This window comes from Ovis aries, chromosome 19 (assembly GCF_016772045.2).
Source record: "Ovis aries strain OAR_USU_Benz2616 breed Rambouillet chromosome 19, ARS-UI_Ramb_v3.0, whole genome shotgun sequence".
Classification (NCBI taxonomy): Eukaryota; Metazoa; Chordata; class Mammalia; order Artiodactyla; family Bovidae; genus Ovis; species Ovis aries.
The window spans coordinates 56,348,536-56,372,856 of NC_056072.1; the positions used below are offsets into that span (position 1 = coordinate 56,348,536).

The window sequence follows — 24,321 nt, forward strand, 5'->3', positions numbered from 1 at the left end:
CAGCTAAAATCAAGGCTTTGAGTCGGGCAGCCCAACCATGGCAGCTCCATGTATTTCCTCTCGAGAAGGGCACCAGCTCACTGAGGTTAGCTGTTTAGATTTTCCGAGGCCACACGCCCAGCCTTCTCAGGGCCTCATTTGAAGGCCCTCTTCGAGTTACCACCAGCACCCACTCAGAACTCCAGGAAAGCACAGGGTATGGTGTCCTGAAGGGATAGGTTCCCAAATCTCATTCTGCAGCTCCAGGTGCCTGCTTCCCGCCCTGGCTTTGACCACTTGTGTCTGTAATCCCAGTGGGTATTCCAGCAGGGCCTGCCTGCATGATGGCCTTTGAGCAGTTTTGGGCTCCAGGCCAATGTTTGGGGTCGCATTAAACAAAATGTGGTTCTGGAGTCTCAAGTTACTTCATCTCTTTGAGTCTCAGTTTCCTCCGCTGTAAAGTGAGGATGATAAAATTTACCTCGCAGGGTTATAGTGAAGGTTAAATGAGATAATCTTTTGCAAAGTTTTGTTATCTAGAAACTATAATTCAAATGTGAAGTAATTAATCCCAATTCTCTCCAGATTGGTCTGTGATCTGGCTCAGGTGGAATTATGAACATATAAACCCATGGTAAAACTGCTTAGTACTATACTGATGTAAGGTGGCATATAACACTTTAAGTTATTAAAAAAAAAGTTATTTTATTATAACAAAAGCAGTACTGTTAAAAATTTAGAAAATGCAAAGTGAAAATAAGAAACTAAAAATACCCATAATGCTACCACTCAGAGATAACTGTATGTGTATACAAGATCTCAGAGATAACTATATATATTATATATGTGGACCTCTAGGGAATTCCCAACTATTTATATTTTGATATAGCTCCAACAGTTATTAACTTGTCCTGTTGTTGTATTTGGATTCCCCCCTACCATGCCCTCCAACTCCCTTATTCAGATAATCAAATTATTTTGAAGCATGTCCCAGACATCATATAATTTCATCATAAATATTTCAATGTTCATCTCTAAATTGAAGGATATTTGAATTGCTTTTGGCTGTGCTGGGTCTTTAGATGCTGCGTGGGGGCTACTCTTTGTTGTGGTGTGTGGGTTTCCAGTTACGGTGGCTTCTCTTGTTGTGAAGCATGGACTCTAGGTTTTCTGCCTTCAGTGGTTGTGGCACACGGGCTTAGTTGCCCCCCGGCCTGTGGAATCTTCCCGAATCAGGGATCAGCCTGTGTCCCCTGCATTGGCAGGTGGATTCTCATCCACTGGACCACCAGACAAGTCCTGAAGGATATTTTAAATAAATATAGCCTCAACTTAAATATCACACCTAACAAAATAAATTCGCTAATGGAGGATGTCGATAACAGGGAGAGGCTGTCCATGTTTAGAAACGGGGGTATATGGGCAGTCTTTGTGCCTCTGTTTAATTTTTGTGTTTTGTTGTTTGTTGCTGTTTAGTCACCAAGTTGTATCCAATTCTTTGAGACCCAGTGGACTGCAGTGTGCCAGGCTTCTCTGTCCTTTACCATCTCCCGGAGCTTGCTCAAACTCATGTCCATTGAGTCCATGATGCCATCCAACGCCCCCTTCTCCTCCTGCCATCAATCTTTCCCAGCAGCAGGCTCTTTTCCAATGAATTGGCTCTTTGTTCTAGGTGGCCAAATTATTGAAGCTTCAGCTTCAGCATCAGTCCTTCCAATGAATATTCAGGTTTGATTTCCTTTAGAATTGACTGGTTTGATCTTCTTGCAGTCCAGGGGACTCTCAGGAGTGTTCTCTAGCACCACAATTTGAAAGATACACCCAACTGAATGCAGATTTCCAGAGAATAGCAAGGAACCATAAGAAAGCCTTCTTAAGTGAACAACGCAAAGAAGTAAAGAAAAACAGTTTTGCTGTGAGCTGCTCTAAAAACTAAAGTCTTAAAAAAATAAGTTCTTAATAGTATCAAAACTTGATCATTACTCAGATTTCCCTATTTTTGTGTTTGTTTTTATAAATTGTTCTTCTTATACCTTTGAATAATGGGTGTTTGTACTTTTCTTATTTATTTGCCAAGCTCTTTATATATTAAAGATATTAACTAAGGTAATATTAATTACTTCCTCCAGGGAAAGCCATGGAGACTTCAGCATCACTTCAAGACCACAGTCAAGTTCATGGAGAATCAGAAAATCTAGACTGTATGTTTGCTTTCTCTAACCGTCTGGGCAAAGCCACATGGGAAATAGTGTCCAGTAATGACTGAAACAGAAGACCCTGCCCAGCTCATGTGGCTCAATGAATGGCCCAAGTTACAGTTGAAACCTCTAGAGGAGGAGTGATTTTATCCACTTGCACATGTGTGTGCTTGGTCCAGTCTGTCCCCCAGCACTCTCTAGCAGTGGGAACCCCAGTTGCTCCCCCAAATCTCAGAGGCTCTGGGAGCTTGGACTGGCATTAGGGAGAGTTCCCAGAAGAGGAGAAGGGTCCTGCATGCCCCTAGAATGGGAAGGTTTAGGGCTTGATTGGATCCCACTTGCTCTGTAATTTACAAAGAATTTTAAATTGGCAACTGTTCTGCACAGGGTGGGCTTCCCTGGTGACTCAGCGGTAAAGAATCTGCCTGCAATACAGGAGATGAGGGTTTGATCCCTGGGTTGGGAAGATCCCCTAGAGAAGGAAATGGCAAATCACTCCAGCATTGTTGCCTGAAAAATCCCGTGGACAGAGGAGCCTGAGGACACAACTGAGCAACTAAACCACCACCACTGACACTGTGTAGGGGTCTCTTAGAAAGGATGACGGGTTTAGAAGCCCCTCTGTGGGCTCCATGTTCAGAGAAATGCCTGTCTTTGGCCTTCCTAGAGCCTCTGGAGCCCTGATCTCCTGCACCTCCCATGGGCCCTAGGGGTTTGGGAAGAATCCAACCCCACAGAATCCAGCCACTCCTGGATCCCCAAGTCCACATAGACCCCTAGGAAGTCCTGGGTGGTCCCTAGGGTGGGAAGGGCAAGAAATACTCCTCCTTAACTACGTGTGCCTCCCAGATGGAGAGACGGATTTCCACAAGCAAGACCGGGAGGCCAGACTCGTTTCTCAAGGACAAGATGAGAGAGACAAGTCTTCCTCCTCTTCATCCTCCTCCTCCTCCTCCTCCTCCTCCTCCTCGTCCTCCTCGTCCTCTTCCTCAGGTAAAGCAATGACTTAATTAAATACACATATACTAAAATATCATTGAAGATGAGCATTTACATGGAAAAAGCAATCTCCTGTCCGCTCCCACCTCGCTATTGCAGTTCTGGTTTTCCACATTCCCTTCCTGAGCCTGCCTCTCCGTACATGTGACTTGTACAGTTAAAACTCCCACATGGACAATTCTGTCCTCAGTTTTTCAATTCCTTTGCTATCTTATCCTAAGCATTTTGCCGTGTTATACCATAGTATCTTAGCAACTGTTCTTTTGTGTTTCCCATATAGCCACTCATGTCAAGGAACATCTTAGTTTCCTAGGAGCACACACAGGCAGTACATGTGGGCCTGAGGACACAACTGAGCAACTAAACCACCACCACCAACACTGTGTAGGGGTCTCTTGGAAAGGATGACGGGTTCCTGCCTGCCTGGGTTCACACCCTTTCTTTACCACCAACAGCTTTGTGTCCTTGGTAAATTGCTTAAACCTGTGTGCCCTGGGGTCCTCATCCATCAGATGGAGACCATAACAAAAGTTATTATATCATAGGATTTATTGCTGTTGTTATTGTTTAGTCTCTCAGTCGTGTCCGACTCTCTTTGCAACTCCATGGACTGTATAGCCTGCTGGGCTCCTCTGTCCATGGGATTCTCCAGGCAAGAATACTGGAGTGGGTTGCCATGCCCTCCTCCAGGGGATCTTCCCGACCCAGGAATCAAATCCACATCCCCTGCTTTGCAGGTGGATTCTTTACCACTGAGCCACCAGGGAAGCCCAGCAGCTCATCAGGAAGGGTCTATTTTTACTCACATTTAACAGGTGAGGAAAGTGAAGCCAGTGAAGTTAGCTGTTGAAGAACTTCCAGAGGCAGGGGGCCTCCAGCAGGGGATTCCGTCCCTGTTTCTCCTCCCTACCTGGGCAGGGACGTTCTGTCTTCTGATTCTGATTGACCCTCTGGGGATGCTGCTTCCCTGCAGATGCTCTCCACCAAGTGCAGCCAGAAGCCCCTTCCTTCCGGTCTCCAGAGTACACATGGGACTGGTCATGTCAATCAAGAGTTAGCAAAACTGAGCACTAAGAGAAAGCATCAGGAAAACAAACACAGAGTCCTGGAACCTTCGAGACAGACTGACACGCAGGATCCTAGTCCCTGATCCTACCCTGGTGGCCAGCCGCTGTATCTCGGACCCTGAGCATTCTTCAGGCTGAGACAGACCATTAGTCTTCAGGGCCCGGAGCCTGAATGTCTCCCAGCTGCCCGCAAGCCCCCTCCACACAAAGGACCCTAACTCAGAGTCTGGCATCCAGCACCACTCTCCCTACATATCCTATTTGTTCTTAATGCAGCCTGTTAGTTTTTAATTAAAACTTTTTTCTTGTAAAAGATTACACAGGGGCACATTATAGAAAATGTGAAATATATAAAGAAGTAGAAAGAAGAAAGAAAAACATCCTTTGTTCTGTTAGATAACCACTAAACACATATTACTGTATCTCCTTGCATTTAGTCAATATGTGTTAAATTGTATATGTATATATATTTTTTGTCCATGCTACATAGCTTTTGGGATCTTAAGTTCCTGACTAGGGATCAAACCCAGACCCTCTGCAGTGAAATCATGGAGTCCTAACCACTGGACTGCCAGGGAATTCCCATCAATAAATATTTATTGAACATCAACCATGTGCCAGGCTCTGTGATGGTTACTGGGGGGGCCAACAACTAACTGTGATTTTTTTCTGCCCAAGTTAGTTTTTTAAACAATCGAATTAGCACATAAAAAAATTATCCTCATTTTAGACAGCATACAATTATAGTACCTTTTATTAAAAATTATGCAGAGGGAACTATATTCAGTATCCTGTAATAAATCATAATGGAAAAAAACAGTCCTTGAGCAAATTTTAAAGATTATATATTTTGAATATATCATGGAGAAAGCTAAAATAATTTTTGTTTGCATATTAATGGAGGTCATCCCTGTCGGATAGAATTTGGAGCAATTTTTGTTTTCTTATTTTCTGTATTCTTTGATATTTCGCAAAATGTGATGAAAAAGCCTTTTGGGAGCATTGATTAATGTTTATAAAATACAGAAAGGAAGAAAATAGAAGCCTCTCAGAATCTTATCTCCTGAGATAAATACTATTGTTGTTATCTTATTAAAAATATTTGTTTATATTTATTTAGCTGCACCAAGTCTTAGTTATGGTGGCATGTGGGATTAGTTCCTTGACCACGGATCAAACTCAGGCTCCCTGAACGGCAGTGCAGAGTCTTAGTCACTGGACCAGCAGGGAGGTCCCCCATTGTTATCTTGATGTACTTCCAGTTCCTAGTTGAGATCACATATGCACTGATTTGTAAGCACAGTTAACTTGCTTTCCTGGAATTTAAAATTTTATCCGTGATAGACCAGAAGTTTCCCAAACACTGTGTGTGTACATAGTTGCACAGTCATGCCCGACTCTTGCAACCCCATAGACTGTAGCCTGCGAGGCTCCTCTGTCCATGGGATTCTCCAGGCAAGAATACTGGAATGGGTTGCCATTTCCTTCTCCAGGGGATCTTCCCGACCCAAGAATCGAACCTGGGTCTCCTGCATTATAGGCAAACTCTTTACCAACTGAGCTACGAGGGAAGCCCCTCACCAAGCTCAGTGAGGGACATTAGGACTGCTGGGGCTCTGTGAATCATCCCAAGGGAAAGGGAGTCCTCTGAACCCGAAGCCAGAAATTCCTAGGCCTGTATTCCTGGAATGCTGACTGATCCAAGAGTGCAGACGACTCGGTCATTCTTCAAGGCTTCATCAAGTTCCTGCACCAGGCTGGGCAGCCTTAGGACAGTGATGCCCAGGCCTCGTCCTTCAAGAACTCAAGGTGGTTGGAGGGATGAATAGCACCATGGACCCTCATGCCCACAGTGTCAGGTACAGACAGCTGACGCTAGAAATCCCGGAGGAGGGACTTCCCTGGTAGTCCAGTGCTTAAGACTCAGTGCTTCCAATGCAGGGATGCAGGGAGCACACCTTCGATCCCTGGTTGAGGAACTAAGATCCCACCTGCTGGGGAGGGTGGGCAAAACGGTGTGCTGGGACAACTAGAAAAGCCCCTCTGTAGGAGGTGTTACACCAGCTTAACTTCAGGATAAGGGAGCAAGTGGAAGGGCGTTCCAGATGGGAGAACAGCATGAGCAAAAGCACCTCATAACAGTACCTCGTGGGCCTTGTCTTCTCATCACAAAAGTCATAATAGAAATAGTAAGTGATTTGTTCAAAGTCACACAGAAAGTTTGTGACAGTTCCTGTCCCCCAGCCCTCAAAGCAGACTTCTTTCCCCCAGACCACACTGCTCACAGAAACTAAATTCCAGGAAGCAACAGCAGAATGAAGTATTTCCGGCTCAGTCCAGGCTGAGGTTCTCCTACAGCGTGTGTTTGTTCCCTGCAGAGAACAGTGATGAGGACCCGCACCCCCGAGTAAGCAGAGAACGTCGGCACAGCCAGGGGGCTGGACTCCCCCGCAGGGGCGGCTCACCCGGTAGGCAGTAGGCCTCGGCATTTCTCCTTTGTCCACTCAGTGGAACTAAGTGTGTCTGTGTGAAGCTGTTCCTTTCAGCATTGTTTATAGTAGGGCAACCACAGAAATAACTTAATGTCCAACAGCACAGCAGAGCTCTGGTCTTTATCCATCTCTAAAGCGAAAAGGAGAAATTCAAATCATAGGGTTGGTTTGATCTCATATCAGTTCAGTTCAGTTGCTCTTTGTGACCCCATGGACTGCAGCACGCCAGGCCTCCCTGTCCATCACCAACTCCCAGAGTTTACTCAAACTCATGTTCACTGAGTCGGTGATGCCATCCAATCATCGCATCCTCTGTCGTCCCCTTTCCCTCCTGCTTCCAATCTTTCCCAGCCTCAGGGTCTTTTCAAATGAGTCAGTTCTTTGCATCAAGTGGCCAAAGTGTTGGAGTTTCAGCTTCGGCATCAGTCCCTCCAGTGAACATTCAGGACTGATCTCCTTTAGGATGGACTGGTTGAATCTCCCTGCAGTCTAAGGGACTCTCAAGAGTCTTCTCCAACACCACAGTTCAAAAGCATCAATTATTTGGCACTCAGCCTTCTTTATGGTCCAGCTCTCACATCTGTACATGACTACTGGCAAAACCGTGGCTTTGACTAGATGGACCTTTGTTGGCAAAGTCATGTCTCTGCTTTTTAATATGCTGTCTAGGTTGGTCATAGCTTTTCTTCCAAGGAGCAAGTGTCTTTTAATTTCATGGCTGCAGTCACCATCTGCAGTGATTTTGGAGCCCCCCGAAATAAAGTCTGTCACTGTTTCCATTGTTTCCTCATCTATTTGCCATGAAGTGATGGGACCAGATGCCATGATCTTAGTGTTTTAAAAGTTGAGTTTTAAGCCAGCATTTTCACTCTCCTCTTTCACTTTCATCGAGAGGCTCTTCAGTTCCTCTTTGCTTTCTGCCATAAGAGTGGTGTCATCTGCATATCTGAGGTTATTGATATTTCTCCCAGCAGTCTTGATTCCAGCTTGTGCTTCATCCAACCCCACACTTTGCATGATGTACTCTGCATATAAGTTAAATAAGCAGGTGACAATATACAGCCTTGACGTACTCCTTTCCCAATTTGGAACCAGTCTGTTCCATGTGCGGTTCTAGCGGTTGCTTCTTGACCTTCATACAAATTTCTCAGGAGGCAGGAAAGATGGTCTGGCATTCCCAGCTCTAAGAATTTTCCACAGTTTGTTGGGATCCACATAGTCAAAGGCCTTGGCATAGTCAATAAAGCAGAAATAGATGTTTTCTGGAACGCTCTTGCTTTTTCTATGATCCGACAGTAGTTGGCAATTTGATCTCTGGTTCCTCTGCCTTTTCCAAATCTAGCTTGAACATCTGCAAGTTCTTAGTTCATGTACTATTGAAGCCTTGCTTGGAGAATTTTGAGCATTACTTTGCTAGCATGTGAGATGAGTGCAATTGTGCGGTAGTTGGACATTGTTTGGCATTGCCTTTCTTTGAGAATGGAATGAAAACTGACTTTTTCCAGTCCTGTGGCCACTGCTGAGTTTTCCAAACTTGCTGGCATATTGAGTACAGCACTTTAACAGCAACAACTTTTAGGACTTGAAATAGCTCAGCTGGAATTCCGTTACCTCCACTAGCTTTGTTTGTAGTGATACTTTGTAAGGCCCACTTGACTTCAGACTCCAGGATGATTGGCCCTAGGTAAGTGATCACACCATCGTGGTTATCTGGGTCATTAAGATCTTTTTTGTATAGTTCTTCTGTGTAGTCTTGCCACCTCTTCTTAATAAGTTCTGCTTCTGTTAGGTCCATACTATTTCTGTCCTTTATCGAGCCCATCTTTGCGTGAAATGTTCCCTTGGTATCTAATTTTCTTAAAGAGATCTCTAGTCTTTTTCATTCTGTTGTTTTCCTCTATTTCTTTGCATTGATCACAGAAGAAGGCTTTCTCATCTCTCCTTGCTGCTCTTTGGAACTCTGCATTCAGATGGGTATAGCTTTCCTTTTCTCCTTTGCCTTTAGCTTCTCTTCTTCTCTCAGATATTTGTAAGGCCTCCTCAGGCAACCATTTTGCCTTTTTGCATTTCTTTTTCTTGGGGATGGTCTTGATTACTGTCTTCTTTACAGTGTCACAAACCTCCATCCATAGTTCTTCAGGCACTCTATCAGCTCTAATCCCTTGAATCTGTCTGTCACTTCCACTGTATAACTGTAGGAGATGTGATTTAGGTAATACCTGAATGGCCTAGTCGTTTTCCCTACTTTCTTCCAGTTAAGTCTGAATTTGGCAATAAGGAGTTCGTGATCTGAACCATAGTCAGCTCCGGATTTTTGCTGTTTTTGCTGACTGTGTAGAGCTTCTCCATCTTCAGCTACAAATAATATAATCAATCTGATTTTGGTGTTGACCATCTGGTGATGTCCATGTGTAGAGTCATCTCTTGTGTTGTGTGTTGTTAGAAGTGGGGATTTGCTATGACCAGTGCGTTAAGAATGCACTGGTTCTTTGCCCTGCTTTGCCCATTAGCCTTTGCCCTGCTTCATTTTGTACTCCAAGGCCAAACGTGCCTGTTACTCCAGGTATCTCTTGACTTCCTACTTTTGCATTCCAATCCCCTATGGGGAAAAGGACATCTTTCTTAGTGTTATTCTAGAAGGTCTTGTAAGTCTTCATAGAACTGTTCAGCTTCTTCAGCATTAGTGGTTGGGGCATAGACTTGATTACTGTAATATTCAATGGTTTGCCTTGGAAATGAACAGAGATCATTCTGTCATTTTTGAGATTGTACCCAAATACTGCATTTTGGACACTTTTGTTGACTATGAGGGCTACTCCTTTACTAGGGGATCCTTGCCTACAGTAGTAGATATAATGGTCATCTGAATTAAATCTGCCCATTTCAGTCCATTTTAGTTCACTGATTCCTAAGGTGTCGATGTTCACTCTTGCCATCTCCTGTTTGACCACTTCCAATTTACCTTGATTTATGGACCTAACACTCCAGCTTCCAATGCAATATTGTTCTTTATAGCATTGGACTTTACTTCCATCACCAGTCACATCCATAACTGGGCATTGTTTTTGCTTTGGCGCCATCTCTTCTTTCTGGAGTTGTTTCTCCACTCTTCTCCAGTAGCATATTCGGCACCTCCTGACCTGGGGATTTTATCTTTCAGTGTCATATCATTTTGCCTTTTCATACTGTTCATAGGGTTCTCAAGGCACGAATACTGAAGTGGTTTGCCATTCCTTTCTCTAGTTGACCACATTTTGTCGTATCTTTTGTAAGAAATGACCCATATGTGATTATAAATAAGACTGGAAAGCAAAATATCGAAATGTTAACAATGGTTATCTCTGGATGGTTATATTATGAATGATTTTTCTTTTCTTTTTTTTGAACTGACTTTTACCATAGATGTTTTATGATAAGATTCTTTTATTTTTATAATAAGAAAAATATAATTTTGTGGGGTTTAAAAAAAAAAAACTTTAATAAATGTTAGCCTAAATTGATCATGGGAAGAAAAGAACTGGGGGAATGAGACTGCATTAATGCCTACTACAGATCCTGACACACACAAGGTGTTTAATAAATGTTCCCATGACCCTGCACCTGAGCTCTGGGTCCTATTTCTGGAGATAGAAATGACCAGGAAAGCAGACCTTGGTGACAGACCTGGATTTGAACCTTAGAATTGCCACTTCCTGGCCGTGTGACCTACAGAGAACAACAGCTTTTGTGAGCCTCAGTTTCCTTATCTGTAAATTGGGGAGGGAGAGGTACTAATACCGTCTTCACAGAATTCCCAAGAGGGTCAAATGGAATATCAAGTATAAATTGCCCAATTTCAGTGTTGGTATATAATAAGTGCTCAATACATGGCTGCTAGTATTACTGACTTTGCACACGGCCCAGGTCCTCTCTGGCCCTCAGTCCTTTCCTAGTCAGTTGAACATGGTCACCTCAGGATGTGTGAGGGGTGTCAGACAGAGCAGCAGGAAATCTCCTGTAAGGCTGTCTTGCTTCTTGAAAACCTCCCACCTCACCCTCAACACAAGGACTCTCTTACTTTTTAAAGCTTCAACACCAGAAGAGGGAAGCCACTCTGGGGCGCTGTTATTGGGGAGACCTAACTAATAGGTTTTTGTCTCCACCCAGGTGCTGAGCATGGGGAGCCTGACGTTTTGAAGGATGAGCTTCAAATCTATGAAGGTAATTGTCTGGTGGCTTTGGGTGAAACATAATAAAGCAAAGGACACAAAGGCTTAGGGCTTTGTTGGGAGGAAGCAAGAGGATGAGGGTGTTCCATGAGCTGAAAGTCGTGGGTGGATGTATGAGATGCGGCAAGGTAAGTGGGTACAACATGAGGAGCAGATGGAGGTGGCGACAGGCCTTTCCTACCACAGTCAGACTGTGCCAGAGTATATTCTGATCCATAGCCCTGACTTTCAGGTGACTGTCACCAGTTACCTAACCTTTTTGGATCTCAGCTTTCCAACCAGCAAGATGGAGCTTGATCAGTACCCTCTCTCTTGGAATACTGGGTTGTTTAAGGGCTTCCCTGATGGCTCAGAGGTTAAAGCGTCTGCCTGCAATGTGGGAGACCTGGGTTCGATCCCTGGGTTGGGAAGTTTCCCTGGAGAAGGAAATGGCAACCCACTCCAGTATTCTTGCCTGGAGAATCCCAAGGACGGAGGAGCCTGGTGGGCCCCAGTTCATGGGGTCCCAAAGAGTTGGACATGACTGAGCGACTTCACTTTCACTTTCACTTAAGCATGCATGGGAAGATTAAGGACCTGATCTCTACAACACTTACATTATAGAGTAATTGTCTCTAAGCATCATCACTTTTACAGCAAGCAGATGTAAATATTATGCCACTTTGCTTGGTAGCACTGTGATGAGATGGAGGAATTTGTAGGAATGAACTAGTTTACCAGAAAGCCTCACAAATGCACGCTGCCAGATAAGAAAGTCTGTTTTAACTTTGTTTAATCCAGCAGTTCCATAATCTGCTTGGTCTCTTAACTCCTGACAATAACCCAAGGAATACAACAGGAAACACAGCCATTCAAAGAAATGTGAATGAGATATGTAAATGAGATGTCCTAGTGTTCTGCATCGGGCTTCCCTTGTAGCTCAGTTGGTAAAGAACCTGCCTGCAGTGCAGGAGACCCAGGTTGGATCCCTAGGTTGGGAAGATCCCCTGGAGAAGGAAATGGCAGCCCACTCCAGAATCCTTGCCTGGAAAATCTCATGGACAGAGGAACCTGGTGGATTGCAGTCCATGGGGTCGCAAAGAGTCAGGCACGACTGAGTGACTAACACAGTGTTCTGCATCAAGCTATTACCAGTGGCTGCCACTGGGTGGCGGCATTGTACTTAAATGTCATACTGTCTGAGTTCAGATTTTCTTTTTAACAAAAACAGGCATTATCAGATTTAGAAAAAAAAAAATGTTTCTAATTGCTCAGGTCATGCAAGAAAGTTTTCACTGGATGTAAAATGAGAAACTGTTTTATATATATATACACACATATATTTTAAATGTTTTTTTCTCTTCAAAAAGCAAGTCATATTCAGTCAAAAACATAAATATCATCATGTATTTGTGAATTAATTCCTCCAAGTAATGAATTGCCCCCAAGACATTGGCGGTAGTTGGTAATTACACTATGGGAGTCGCAGTCATGCTGTTCCTGGTTGCTCTCTGTCCCCTCGGTGCCGGCCTCCCTTTGATCGCTTGCAGACAGTGGTTCCTGTTTGCACATCAATCTGAAGACAGTTCAGCGTCCTGGATGTTTGTTGCCAGGAGTTGAGTGCTGGCTGCAGGTGTTTGTGTCCGGAGGCTGACCTGGAGGAGGGAAATGTACAGAGTGGGGGCTCCTGCCTGCCCTGAGGGGAAGAAGATGACAGGCTAGGAGAGGAGTCACTGGGGATAGGAGAGGCCCCAAGAACTAGACAGTGATGAGATGGAGGGCCACCCAGGCCAGACTGAAGAGAAGGCTGCAGCGCAGCGCAGGAACAGGCTCGACCCATCTCGGGCAGCCCCAACCAGGAGCTTGACACTGTGGTTGGGGCCCAGGGCCCCCAGCATACAACCCAGCTTGGCTTGTAAACTCTGGGCCTGATCAGGCTAGGGGCGCAGGCCTAAATGTCCTCACCTGCGTCAGGAGAGCAGTGAACAGGCGCAGATTGCAAACTGGTGGCCTGTGTGTGCAGATGTGTTTTATCTGGATCCCAACATGTCTTTATTATTATTCTTAATGGTGCATCTGTACTCAGCTGTGTCCGACTCTTTGTGGCCCCATGGACTGTAGCCTCCCATGCTGCTCTCTCTATGGGATTCTCCAGGGAGGAATACTGGAGTGGGTTGCCATGCCCTCCTCCAGGATCTTCCTGACCCAGGGATGGAACCCACGTCTCCTGCATCTCCTACACTGTCAGGTGGATTCTTTACCTGGCAGCCCCCATTATTCTTAATATAGTTAATCAATTCAATTGTGCGACTAATAGTTTTTCACATCTGGACATCTGTGAAATCGGGGTGCATCCTAAAATCACTGGCAACCCACAGTTATAATTGATGTCATTCTCACAAACCATGACATCTTTGGATGGAATGTGAATTGCCAACTTTTTTATAGTCAAGAAGTCTATGAAAAAACCTGAATTTCTAGCCTCTTGTGAGACATTAGAAGACCTGTATCATGGGGCAGGCATTACTGCGGCAGCTTTCAGGGACTGCTGCGTGGCACCTGTCCCTTTAGATGGAAAAGAAGCCCTCCAGTTTGCTCCAGTGCCCCCTGCAAATCAGTGGAAAGCCTCTGAGTGAGAGTTCCACCTTCCCTGGGGTATAACTTCTTACCACCCAGAGCATACAAGTATATAATCATTGATTTCTGTTCTGTGCAGGTGTGCCCGGGGAGGTGGTGCCTTCAGGAGAATCAGGTGAGTGTCTGTTAGGGGCAGGGGGTCATCAGTGCTGGTGTTGATGAAGTCTGGGCATCATCTTTTCCCCGAGACAGCCAGCTGTCAGATGCATGACTGCAAAAGATGGGACCCTATGTCCACTCTGGGCAGGGGCTCTGACCTGGGCTCAGCAGGCTGGCAGGGCTGGCTGTGGTATGAGCGGGGCCAGGGGAGGTGAGAAAAGGGGTCCAGGCAAGACCAAAGGGATTACTGATGACAGTCTATAGATAGATCCCCTGGGGACTGGAGAATCCGACAGGGGCATTTTCAGAGATCACCTGTGGCATCTGTTAAGGATTCAAGCTGGCCTGGGCACTAATGTTGAGTTTCTAATTTCCAGGACTCCGAAGGAGAGGCTCTACACTGACGAGTGGTAAATATGCAGGTAGAGGGGGGTGGCCTGGATTCCAAGGCCTGGGATGGACTACAGACAGCTTGGGAGGTGGGAGTGGGAGTCAGTTCCAGCAGCAATGCCATCACCACCCAGGTTGTCATGTGACCCAGAAAGGGGGCCTCCGGGCTCAGGGGACATGGAGCAGAACAGACTCAGGCCTGTGGAGCAGGTGGGCATCAGTGGGGGTCCAAGGACAGTCGCCCCACCTTCCAGCTTTGCCCTGACCACCCTGAAGTGAGCGCCCTCTGACCCAGGAGCTAGAACCCGGGAGAGCCCTTCTCAGTGAGGCCTCCTCAGAGCGGATCCCCCGAGTTGTTCCATTAAACACTCATCTCTTGTTCCCAAGGAGAAGTGGAGGCCTCTCAGCTAAGAAGACTGAATATAAAGAAGGACGGTAAGGAAATTGAGGTTCTAGGGCTGCCGCCGCTGTCTAATTCCAATTTCTCTCGGGAGGAAGTCAGCTGGTGGCCTGGAACAAAAGTAATCACAGCCTACCTCTGCCACCCGCCTTGCAGTTCACAAACTCCTCAGCTTGGAATCAGCTTGAGAGTGGTCCAATGATGCCCATTTTGCAGATATGGAGACTAAGGCTCAGGGTCAGGAAGTGGTCTTACAGCTAGTGAGGGGCACGACTTGGGCTTGGACCCTGGTAGTATACTCTTTCTGTTGTACACAGAGTCACTAGGATGAGAACTGCCCTCCAGGCCTTACGGCCATGATGGGGAGCAAGGACTGGGTGGGCTGGACTCTAGGGAAGGGGTTATGAGAACCGGCGAGACCTTCTCAGCTATAGTCCTGCAGCTGTGGGGGTCTCAAGGAGAAGGGTGACGGTAGGAAAGGAGACAGTGGTTTTATTTTATTTTTGGCCACGCTGGCAGCGCAAGGGCTCTTATTTCCCCAAACAGGGATCAAACCCAAGCTCCCTGCAGAAGATGCTCAGAGTCTTAACCACTGGGCTGCCAGGAAAGGCCCTGGAACAGCGAATAAAGCTCCCTTTGAGCAGAGATAGGAATACTTTTAATTAATTAAAAAGAGAGAGAAAGAGGTAAACAGTAACCCCACCTCTGCCTTGACAGATGAGTTTTTCCATTTCATCCTCCTCTGCTTTGCCATTGGGGCCTTGCTGGTGTGTTATCACTATTACACAGGTGAGTGGGGGGTGCGGTGTGGGAATAGGGGGCAGGGGTCTAGATCTGCAGGCTGATAATTCTTTCCCTTGCTGCCCCTGCAGACTGGTTCATGTCCCTTGGGGTCGGCCTGCTCACCTTTGCCTCCCTGGAGACTGTTGGCATCTACTTCGGCCTGGGTAAGGCCCCACCGCAGGCAGAGTCTGGTGTGGGGGCAGTGGCTGCGCCAGCCACAGAGGCTCGCCAAGGGCCGGAAAGCCATGACCTAAATATTTTGTAAAGATTTCTTTATGCTCATGTTTGCTTCCTGACCGCCCTCAAGGTCAATGAGAGGTCGTTGGCACAACCCCATGGAAAAAAATGGGCAGCTCCATGAAAATACAACAGAAACAGTTTAAAGTGGCAAACAAACAGAATTAGCCAGATCCTGAAAACAAAGCAGTTAATGGAGTGGGGTGCCGAATTCGCCTAGTTTCCTGGCATTGTTACTGCTGTTCATGGTTGTTTTCAATAATAATAACTCAGGCCTATTATCTAAGCTTATCCTGCTGCCTGAAATTCCATCAGAGCTCTGTTTGTATGGGTGAGGCCTTTGTCCAAAGTGGGCAGGGGGAGGTCTGCCCCTGGGGTCCCTCGAAGCAGGCACAGGGCTCCATCACCTTTCTCTCTGTTTCTGGCAGTGTACCGAATACACAGCGTCCTGCACGGCTTCATCCCCTTCTTCCAGAAGTTTCGGCTGATAGGTAACGTTCACATTCCCCCTCCGTTCACTTTGTCTCTCCCCACCGGGGTCTTCTGTTGCAAATGAGACTTAGCATATAGGAAAGAGACAGAGCCTGGAGGTGAGGGCCTGGGTTCAAGGCCTGTTGTTGTTGTTCAGTCGCTCAGTCGTGTCTGACTCTTCACAACCCCATGGACTGCAGCACGCCAGGCTTCCCTGTCCCTCACCATCTCCTGGAGTTTGCCCAAGTTCTTGTCCATGTTCAAGTCCTACCTCCTCCAAGTTCCTTTTTCTGGGGAGCTTCTTTTAGCCTCAGTGTCCTCAGCTGGGAAAATGGGTGTCATAATACCTACAGCACAAAGGTATTGTGAAAATCAAATGAGGAATGGATGCAAAAGTCCTTAGGTGTGAACCACTGTGGAAAAGTACAGGGGACTGGTATTCCTCATTTGCTCAGAGAACTTTGAGCGTCTCCAAACAGTGTCTTCTCTGTGATTTTATTTGCTTAATAGCAACTTGTGTTGGGAGTGGGTTTTAGTTCTACACTTGACCAGTGAGGAAACTGAGGCTCAGAGAGGTAGAGTAGGCCAGAATCACACAGCTAGAGTGGCTGGACAGGACTAGAGGAGATCTGCTTTCTTGACCAGCAGCTCTGTGCCTACCATTGCATCGCAAAACGGACGGGCCAGGGGCTGTGTGTCTCTAGGTCGGAGACGTCCATCTCCTTTAATCCATCTGATGCTAAAGGGAAAACGAGCTGTAATGGCTGTGGGTCATGACTGCTTTATGTCAACTGTTAGGGGCATTTGCGCCTCTGGGGTAACGGTGGGGAGGAGGCCTGGCTGCCTTCAGAATCCCGTGCCATCCTGTGGGCTTTGCCTTCCAGGCGTCAGGAAGACTGACTGAGGCCAGTGCCCGGTGGGCGGCCAGGCCAGGCCCCGGTGTGACCACCACCGCATCCTCTCCACCCATGAGGACAGAGCGGCATCCTGGGAGACACGCTGGCGGGCCACGCTAGAGCAATAAAGAAAGCGCTTTGCCTTCCATGTGGTGTGAACGTTGGCACCAGCCGGGCTGAGGTGTCCCTCGGGCAGTGTCGGCATGAAACCCAGATGCCAGGATGATGGCAGGAGCGGGGAGGGTGAGGGACTGTGCCCTTCGCGGGGGCCTGGATCAGCAGGGGGTCCTGGGACTTCACTCCTGTCTGGAGACAGTAGGAGCCCCTGGGCCCTGCAAGCTGTCATCTGTCTGGGCTTGTGATTTCTCTCAAGTCCCCAGGCCATCCTGGCCTGCTGCTCTGAGGCTGGGGAGCACCACGTCGGGCCCCGGGGGTGAGCCTGACACAGGTGAGATGTTGGGGGACTAAAGCCGCAGCATCTGGCGTCTTCCCTTGGCTCCTCCAGGGCCAGCCCTGCTACCCTTGGACCCCACCAAGATTCAAATAAACTCTCTCTTCCCTAGACTACAAAGAGTCAGCTAATTGTTCCTTTAGGTTTCTCGAGTGTGGGAATATATTCGAGGTCTTCTCTGACCCCATTGAGTCAGAGGGTTACCTTTTCCCATTGGACAAACTATAAAAGGGAATAAATACAAAAAGCCTGTCAATTTAGGTCCAAGATTTCAATTGTACAGGTTTGGAATAGGTGACAGGGTTTTGCAAATATTCTTGTGAAAAAAAGATTTAGAGCTGTGAGGTATTCTTAGTAAACACCAAAGAAGTGAGATAAGAGCACAAAAAATCCACAGTAAACTCGGATTTCGTTAATCAAGGTATAGAGTCTAGATTGAAGGAGGTGAGTCTGTTCTCTTGTGCACAGTCAGGCCACACCGATAGAATCTGTTTTATATTCACATGTCAAGGGTGACAGTGACAATCTAGAGAAAACACAGAAGAAGAAACCAGTGTGGATATAAAAAATAATTAGAGAACCGAGGACTCTTCAACTTGCAGAAGAGAAAAATGGGGGCCTTCTCTGAGCTCGTAGACTTGAAGGACACTTTCTAAAGTGCTTCCGCAGGTCCCCGCCCACTGTGTTGGTTGAATTTTCACAGCAGCCTCGATGTATGTGCATCCCCCTCATTCTGCAGATGGACAAACGGAGACTCAAGGACATGGAATAACTTGCCAGGTCCCCACAGCAAGTCCAGGGCAGAGTGTGAGTGGGCCAGGCCTGTGTTCTCCTAGGCCAGTCCCCACGGCAGGCAGAGCATCCCTGAGGCAGCCACAGTTTCCCCCAGTATTTCTCAGCTTTGGGGTTTCTCAGAGTTACAGAAAATTTTTATCAAGTGAGAAAAGGAGGGCTACCAACTCCTTACTTTGCTCATTAAAGAAAAATAACAGAAAACAGGGCTTCCCTGGCGGTTCAGTGGAAAAGAGTCTGCCTGCCAGTCAGTGCAGGAGATACAGTTCGATCCCCGATCCCGGAAGATCCCGTTTGCCTCGGAGCAGCTCAGCCCGTGTGCCACAGCCATCGAGCCTAGAGGCTGTGCTCCGCAACGAGAGAAGCCCCCTCAGTGAGAAGCCCACACACCGCAGCTAGAGAGCAGCCCCTGCTCACAGGGACTAGAGGAAAGCCTGAGCAGCAACGAAGACACAGCACAGCCAATAAACAGACTAAATTATTAAAAAAAAAAAAAAAAAAAACAGAAAACTGTCAGCATTGTTTTATAACAGAAAGGATAGTAGTCCCAAATCAAAACAGCAGGGACATTATCCTCAGAAACAAAATGGGCCTTAAAATGAAAAAAAAAAAATGAAGCTGTGAACATCTTACTGGGTATCCTTTGCCCTCCAATCACTGTGGTCTGGTGAAAACTTAATCTCTTGGAAACTGTGAGACTAGAGAATTCCTCAGAACTTGTACGTTTTCTTGTTTCTGGGATTTTCCAACTCAACTCCTACACCTCAAGGGATGAAAAGCCTCACTGCCTCCCAGAGCACCTTGTACTGCAAGAATTTTCCTGCTCTGTTCTAAGAGGCCTCTGTCAGTGAAGCTTAAGGCCTTATTTCAGGAGGATAAGGTGACCCACGAGTAGGGAATGTTCCTGATAGTCACGGCTGTGTTCTCTCAACACTCAGCTCTCAGCTCAGCCCTGACAGCGTCACCTGGGGCCCAGCCCTCCAGCCATGTTCCTTCTTTCCAAGTTTGTTCCGGCTGTTCTGGGTCTCTTGCATTTCCACACAAGCTTTAGGATCAACTTGTCAGTTTCTCCCGAGAAGCTGGTGGGAACTCTGCTGGGATCGCTTTGCACCTGCAGATCAGTTTGAAGAGGATTATCTTCTTTTTTGTGGGGGTGGGGTGGGGTGGGGTGGGCTTCTCAGGTGGCACTGGTGGTAAAGAACCTCCCTGCCAATGCAGGAGACCTGTATTCTTGCCGAAAGAGTCTCATGGACAGGGGAACCTGGAGGGTTACAGTGCATGGTGTCACAGAGTCAGACACGGCTGAAGTGGCTTAGCACCCTTGCTTCTTTTTAGTAATGTATTACTTTAAAAAAAAAAAAATTGTTAGGAAAAAAAAATCTCCCCGAATCCCAGAACTAAAATGAACCACAGATGGTATTTTGGTGTGTTTCCTGTGAGTCTTTTTAGTGCATGAGTTCATTTATTTTGATTTCAGGCCTTTTTTTCTCTCATACATAACAGGCATTTTTCCGTTACTACATGCTCTCCATAAGCATCATTTCCAGCCGCTGGGCATTTCATACTTTACAGAATAATCTCTCTATATTTAGATGATAGTATCAGCTGCTAGCATTTGCTCAGTACTTGTTATGTTTCATTTCATCCTTACCATCCTGACGTCATTTCATCCTCGTCATAATTCTGACAGGTAGCACCTGTCCACCATCCCCGTGGTACAGATGGGAAAACTAAGACACAGAAAGTTGGCTTCTGAGGTTTAGATTTCAGTCCCTCGTGTGTAACTCACTGTCCTCAAAAGGGAGCCTGGAGTGTGCTGACAAGATATTTATCAAATAGACAAACAGAACGCAAGAAATGTGAACCTGCTGACCGGCAGGCACGATGGTTTAGCCTTCCTGACCTCAGTTTCCTCATCTGTGCAATGGGGATCACAGTAGCAGCCTCGTCACAGTGTGTGGCGAGGGTTACGTGAGATCACCACGAGTAAGGGCACTTGATTCAGGGAGGAGGGCACATCAGAGCCCTCAGGGGCAGGTGGAGTCAGCCTCGGGGAGAAAAACGGGGCGTGTAGGGACATCCCTGGTAGTTGAGTGGCTTAGACTTCAGGCTCCCAGGGGAGGGGCCCCACAAACCTCGACTAAGAGTTCACGCGCTGCAACTAAAAGATCCTATGTGACGCAACTAAGACTCCGCACAGCCAAATAAGTACTTAATAAAAATGAAAGAAAACGGGGACCATGGGAGAGAGCGGCCAAGGGAGCTGACCGAGGCGGGCAGCGACTGTCCAGTTTTGCCAGGAACACCCGCTGAGTGGGACCAGCCAGAGCCGGCCAGGAAAACAGAACCGCAGCCGGTGTTTAACAGAGAGATCTATTCTAGGGGATTGTTAAACAGATATAGGAGACTGGAAGGGCACAGAGGAACCACGGAGGTCTCACAGAGCCTAACTGAGGAGGCAGCGCTCACCACCCATGCAGGGCTGGGGGAGCACAGGGAAGAGGCTGGAACCACAAAGCTCGAGGGAGAGTCCTGTGGAGCCAGACCTAGAGCTGCCCGCAGTGGGGGATTGTCCAGTGAGACTGATTCTGGGAGTGATGTTAGACCTCTCATTTCTCAACAGAAGCAGGAAACCCAGATTTTGTCTAACGCTGGCAACTAATTTTTTAAAATTTCAAATTCTGCTGTGGAAAATAGTATAGCGGTTCCTCAAAAAATTAAAAATAGAATCAACTTATGATCAAGCAAGTCTACTTCTGGATATATATGCGTGAAAGACTCAAAAGTAGGGATGAAAGAAATTTTTGCACACCCATGTTCGTACCAGCATGAGTCACAGTAACCAAAAGGGAGAAGCAACCCAGGTGTCCCATCGGCAGATGAATGCTTAAACGAAATACGGTCTGTGCGCAACAGTGGTGTATTATTCAGCCTTAAAAGAAGAATAAACTTCTGGGACTTCCCTGGTGAGTCCAGTGGTAAAGAGTCCACCTGGCAATGCAGGGGACACAGGTTTGATCCCTGGTCGGAGAACAAAGATGCTACGTGCAGCTAAGCCTGCACGCCACAGCTACTGAGCCTGTGAGCTCTGCAGCTAAGACCCCAGCCAAATAAATAAATAAGTTAATAAAGAAAAAAAGAATAAATTTCTGACACATGCGAGAGCATGGATGACCCTCAAGGACATTGTGCTCAGTGAGATAAGCCAGACACAAAAGGACAAATCTGAATGATTCCACTTATACGAAGTCTCTAGAGTAGTCAAGGGTAGGGGTGGGGGGAGAGAGGTTAAGGGGTTAGGGTTTAATAGGATAGAGTTTTAGTCTGGGAAGATAAGAAAGTTCTGGAGCTGGGTGGAGGTCATGGTTGCAGAACAATGTGAATGTACTTTATGCCACTGAATGGTACCCTAGAGCATAGTCAAGATGGTGCGTTTTATGTTGTGTGTATTTCACCACAATTAAAAAAAATTTTTTTTCCAGTTATTTATGGTCAAACAAATCTGGATCCTGGGACTTCCCTGGTGGGAAGACTCCACCTTCCAGTGCAGGGGGCCCGGGTCCGATCCCTGGTCAGGGAACTAAGATCCCATGTGCAGCAACTAGAGAGCCCACATGCACCGATGAAGAGCCTGCACAATCAGACAAACAAACAAACAACAGTGGATCCCATCTGCAGGCTGTGGACAGCGGGGACTCTCCATAGCATGAGCTGGGAGACGGGAGCTGGAGGAGGTGCACACAGAATGGGAGAGAGCCAGAGCAAGGAGAAGGCCACAAGCATTTCTCTTCATCTTTCCAAAGTTTGGCAGCCTGACTGCTTTGTGAGGACGTGGGTTTGACCTCCTGCTGGTAACCTTGGCCTTTCTGGGCCCAGTGGTCAAAGGACGGTCTCAGGTGGGTCAAGTTGTAGGAGCCCCTTGTGCTCTGGGAGAGAAAACCCCCACCTCCAGATCTCAGCAGAGGGTCTCTCCGCCCTGGTGCACTGCCTCCCTGGGGCACAGCCCTGGGAACCCCTCACCGCTTCTCTGCCCAGCTAGGGCTCAAGGCCAGTGCCAGTGGGGTCTGGTTACACCTCAGGCCTCAGGCAGATTCCAGGAGCCCCAGTCCAACAAGTGGTCTAAAAATAGAGCCCCGAATCCTGAGTCCAGAGAGGCAGGGTTGTAATGCAGGGTGGGCAAGAAGGGCTTGGGGGTGGGGTGGGGCAGGAGGGAGCTTCTGTCTCTGGTTCCTTGGACACCGTGCGCTGGGTTTCTGCCATGACCACAGTGGAAGGAGGACATGGGTATGAGAGCATTTTGAGGTCATCCAAGCCATTTTGCCTTAGGAGGAAAGAAAGGTGAGAAGCCCAGCCGTGTTGGGCTTGATGTCTCCTTCTCCTGACACAGCCCCAGGGAATCCTCCTGCATCTACTCCAGAGGAGCCAGGCAGGACCAGAGGGATTCTGCTGACAGCCTGGGAACCTGGGGGAAGCGCTTCATGTAGGGACTGGGCTGTGCGGGGAAGGTGTAGGGAAGAGCTTTGCAGGCAGAGGGCCCAGGGTGGGCAAGGGTGGGGAGGAGTGAAAGGATGGCATGTCTGGGGGCAACAGGGCTCAGCCCAGCCTGGCTGAGTAGGCATGAGGATTAGTGGGCAAGACAGCACACAAGGGCAGGTGGCCGCCTTTCCCCCAAAGGACCTGGAACTTTAGCCAGAGGACACTGGGGAGCCTTGGAAAGTGTTTGAGCAGAGGAGAGGCATGGAGATGGCCTTTTAGAAAGATCACTCTGGTGGCCCCTTGGGAGCCATGAGAATGAGCGTGACCTCCAAGTACAGGGAATCTTGTTGACCAAGGGCTGCTATGCTCTGGGATTGCACTGAGGCTTCCCGTGGGATGCTCCCAGCCATTGACTCCGAGGCATACCAAACAGGCCCTTTCCCGGGAGACACGGGACTCCTCTGACAGCTGACTGGCTTGAGGACTCCCCGACACCCGCCGAACCTTCCTTAGACTACCCAGAAAATGAAACCCTTCCACGTGACCTTTTTTCCTTGTCATCTTCCCCTGGAGCTTGATTTGCATCATCCCAGACTGCCACTCTCTGTTTTCTCTCCCATGGATGTTAGGGAAGGAAGTTCTTTTTTATTTCATCTCATCCTGTGCTAGCTTCTCAGAGGGCCCAGACTAGGGATGAGACTGCAGGCGGGGCCGCAGGAGCAGAGAAGGGCAAACTTGGTGACATTAAGGTCTAGTCCACAGGATGGCTGGAAGTGTGTGCCCACCCACAGCCCCTCCTCTCTCCCCCACCCCCACCACCTTTCCCCAGGGCAGGAATTCTTTATACAAAGTCGAGCAGTCCTCTGTGTCCATACTGGTCTCCCCAGCTAGGTTCCAAGTCTGTTCAAAATAAATGAATGAGTCACTGAGTGAATGAATGAATGAAGGGAGAAAGATAGTCTAGAGTGATCCCGGAACTCCACTTTGGGCCACTTGCTTGTAGCCAGTATTTTTGCTATTTGCATGGTATTTTTTCTGTCACTGAATTTTCCTTTGAAGAATAAACTTGCACTCTTTTGTGTATCAGAGGAAACTCTCAGGAATAAAAAGACAGAACTTCTCTGGTGGTCCAGTGGTTAAGAACCTGCCTTTCAGTGCAGAGGACATGGATTTGATATCTGGTTGGGGAACAAAGATCCCACGTGACTCAGGGCACCCAAGTTCACGCGCTGCAACTAGATGGTCGGTGCTCCGCAAGGAGAGATCTCGCGTGATGCAGCAAAAATCACAACTAAGACCTGACACGGCTAAATAAATGTTTTTAAAAACCTGAAAAGAAAACCCATAGAAGGACAGACAGTTTTTGCAAGTCATACATCCAGTAAGGGTTTAACATCCAGAATATATTAAAAACAAACTCTTAGGACTCAACAACAGCAAAACAAACCACCCAATTCAAACATGAGACGGGAAAAAAAAAAAAAACAGAATCAAAAGGACATTTCTCCAAAGAAGATATTTTTTAAATGGCCAGCAAGTACAAGAAAGCAGGTTTTTGGTGCATTGTATGAGGCTCATTCACTTTGGGGAGGACAATTTGCTTTGCTCAATATTGTTAGTCATTACATTAGGGAAACAAAAATCGAAACTACAATGAGATACCACTTTGCACCTCTTAGAATGGCTATTATGTTAAAAAAAAAAAAAAGAAAATAACAAGTATTGGTGAGGCCATGGAGAAACTGAAACCCTTGTGCACTGCTAGTG

General features: G+C 47.1%; 1 protein-coding gene across 10 annotated transcripts in view; it reads left to right on the forward strand.

Annotated features, from left to right (window-relative positions):
* The window catches only part of TMEM40 (transmembrane protein 40), a 43,599-nt gene extending 26,200 nt beyond the window's left edge, over window positions 1-17,399 (forward strand). For 4 of the 10 annotated variants that reach the window (XM_027957796.2, XM_027957799.2, XM_042236412.1 and 1 more), the window contains 11 exons: window positions 2,109-2,180; window positions 3,027-3,170; window positions 6,622-6,711; window positions 10,882-10,935; window positions 13,639-13,674; window positions 14,036-14,080; window positions 14,436-14,483; window positions 15,166-15,237; window positions 15,321-15,395; window positions 15,897-15,959; window positions 16,824-17,399. In XM_027957796.2, the coding sequence (XP_027813597.1) occupies window positions 2,109-2,180; window positions 3,027-3,170; window positions 6,622-6,711; window positions 10,882-10,935; window positions 13,639-13,674; window positions 14,036-14,080; window positions 14,436-14,483; window positions 15,166-15,237; window positions 15,321-15,395; window positions 15,897-15,959; window positions 16,824-16,843 (719 nt within the window). In that variant the 3' untranslated portion in view covers window positions 16,844-17,399. The remainder of the gene's footprint in view (window positions 1-2,108; window positions 2,181-3,026; window positions 3,171-6,621; window positions 6,712-10,881; window positions 10,936-13,638; window positions 13,675-14,035; window positions 14,081-14,435; window positions 14,484-15,165; window positions 15,238-15,320; window positions 15,396-15,896; window positions 15,960-16,823) is intronic. The other 6 variants (XM_042236415.1, XM_015102474.3, XM_042236411.1 and 3 more) reach the window with 5 other exon arrangements.
* Window positions 17,400-24,321: the final 6,922 nt, after the last annotated feature.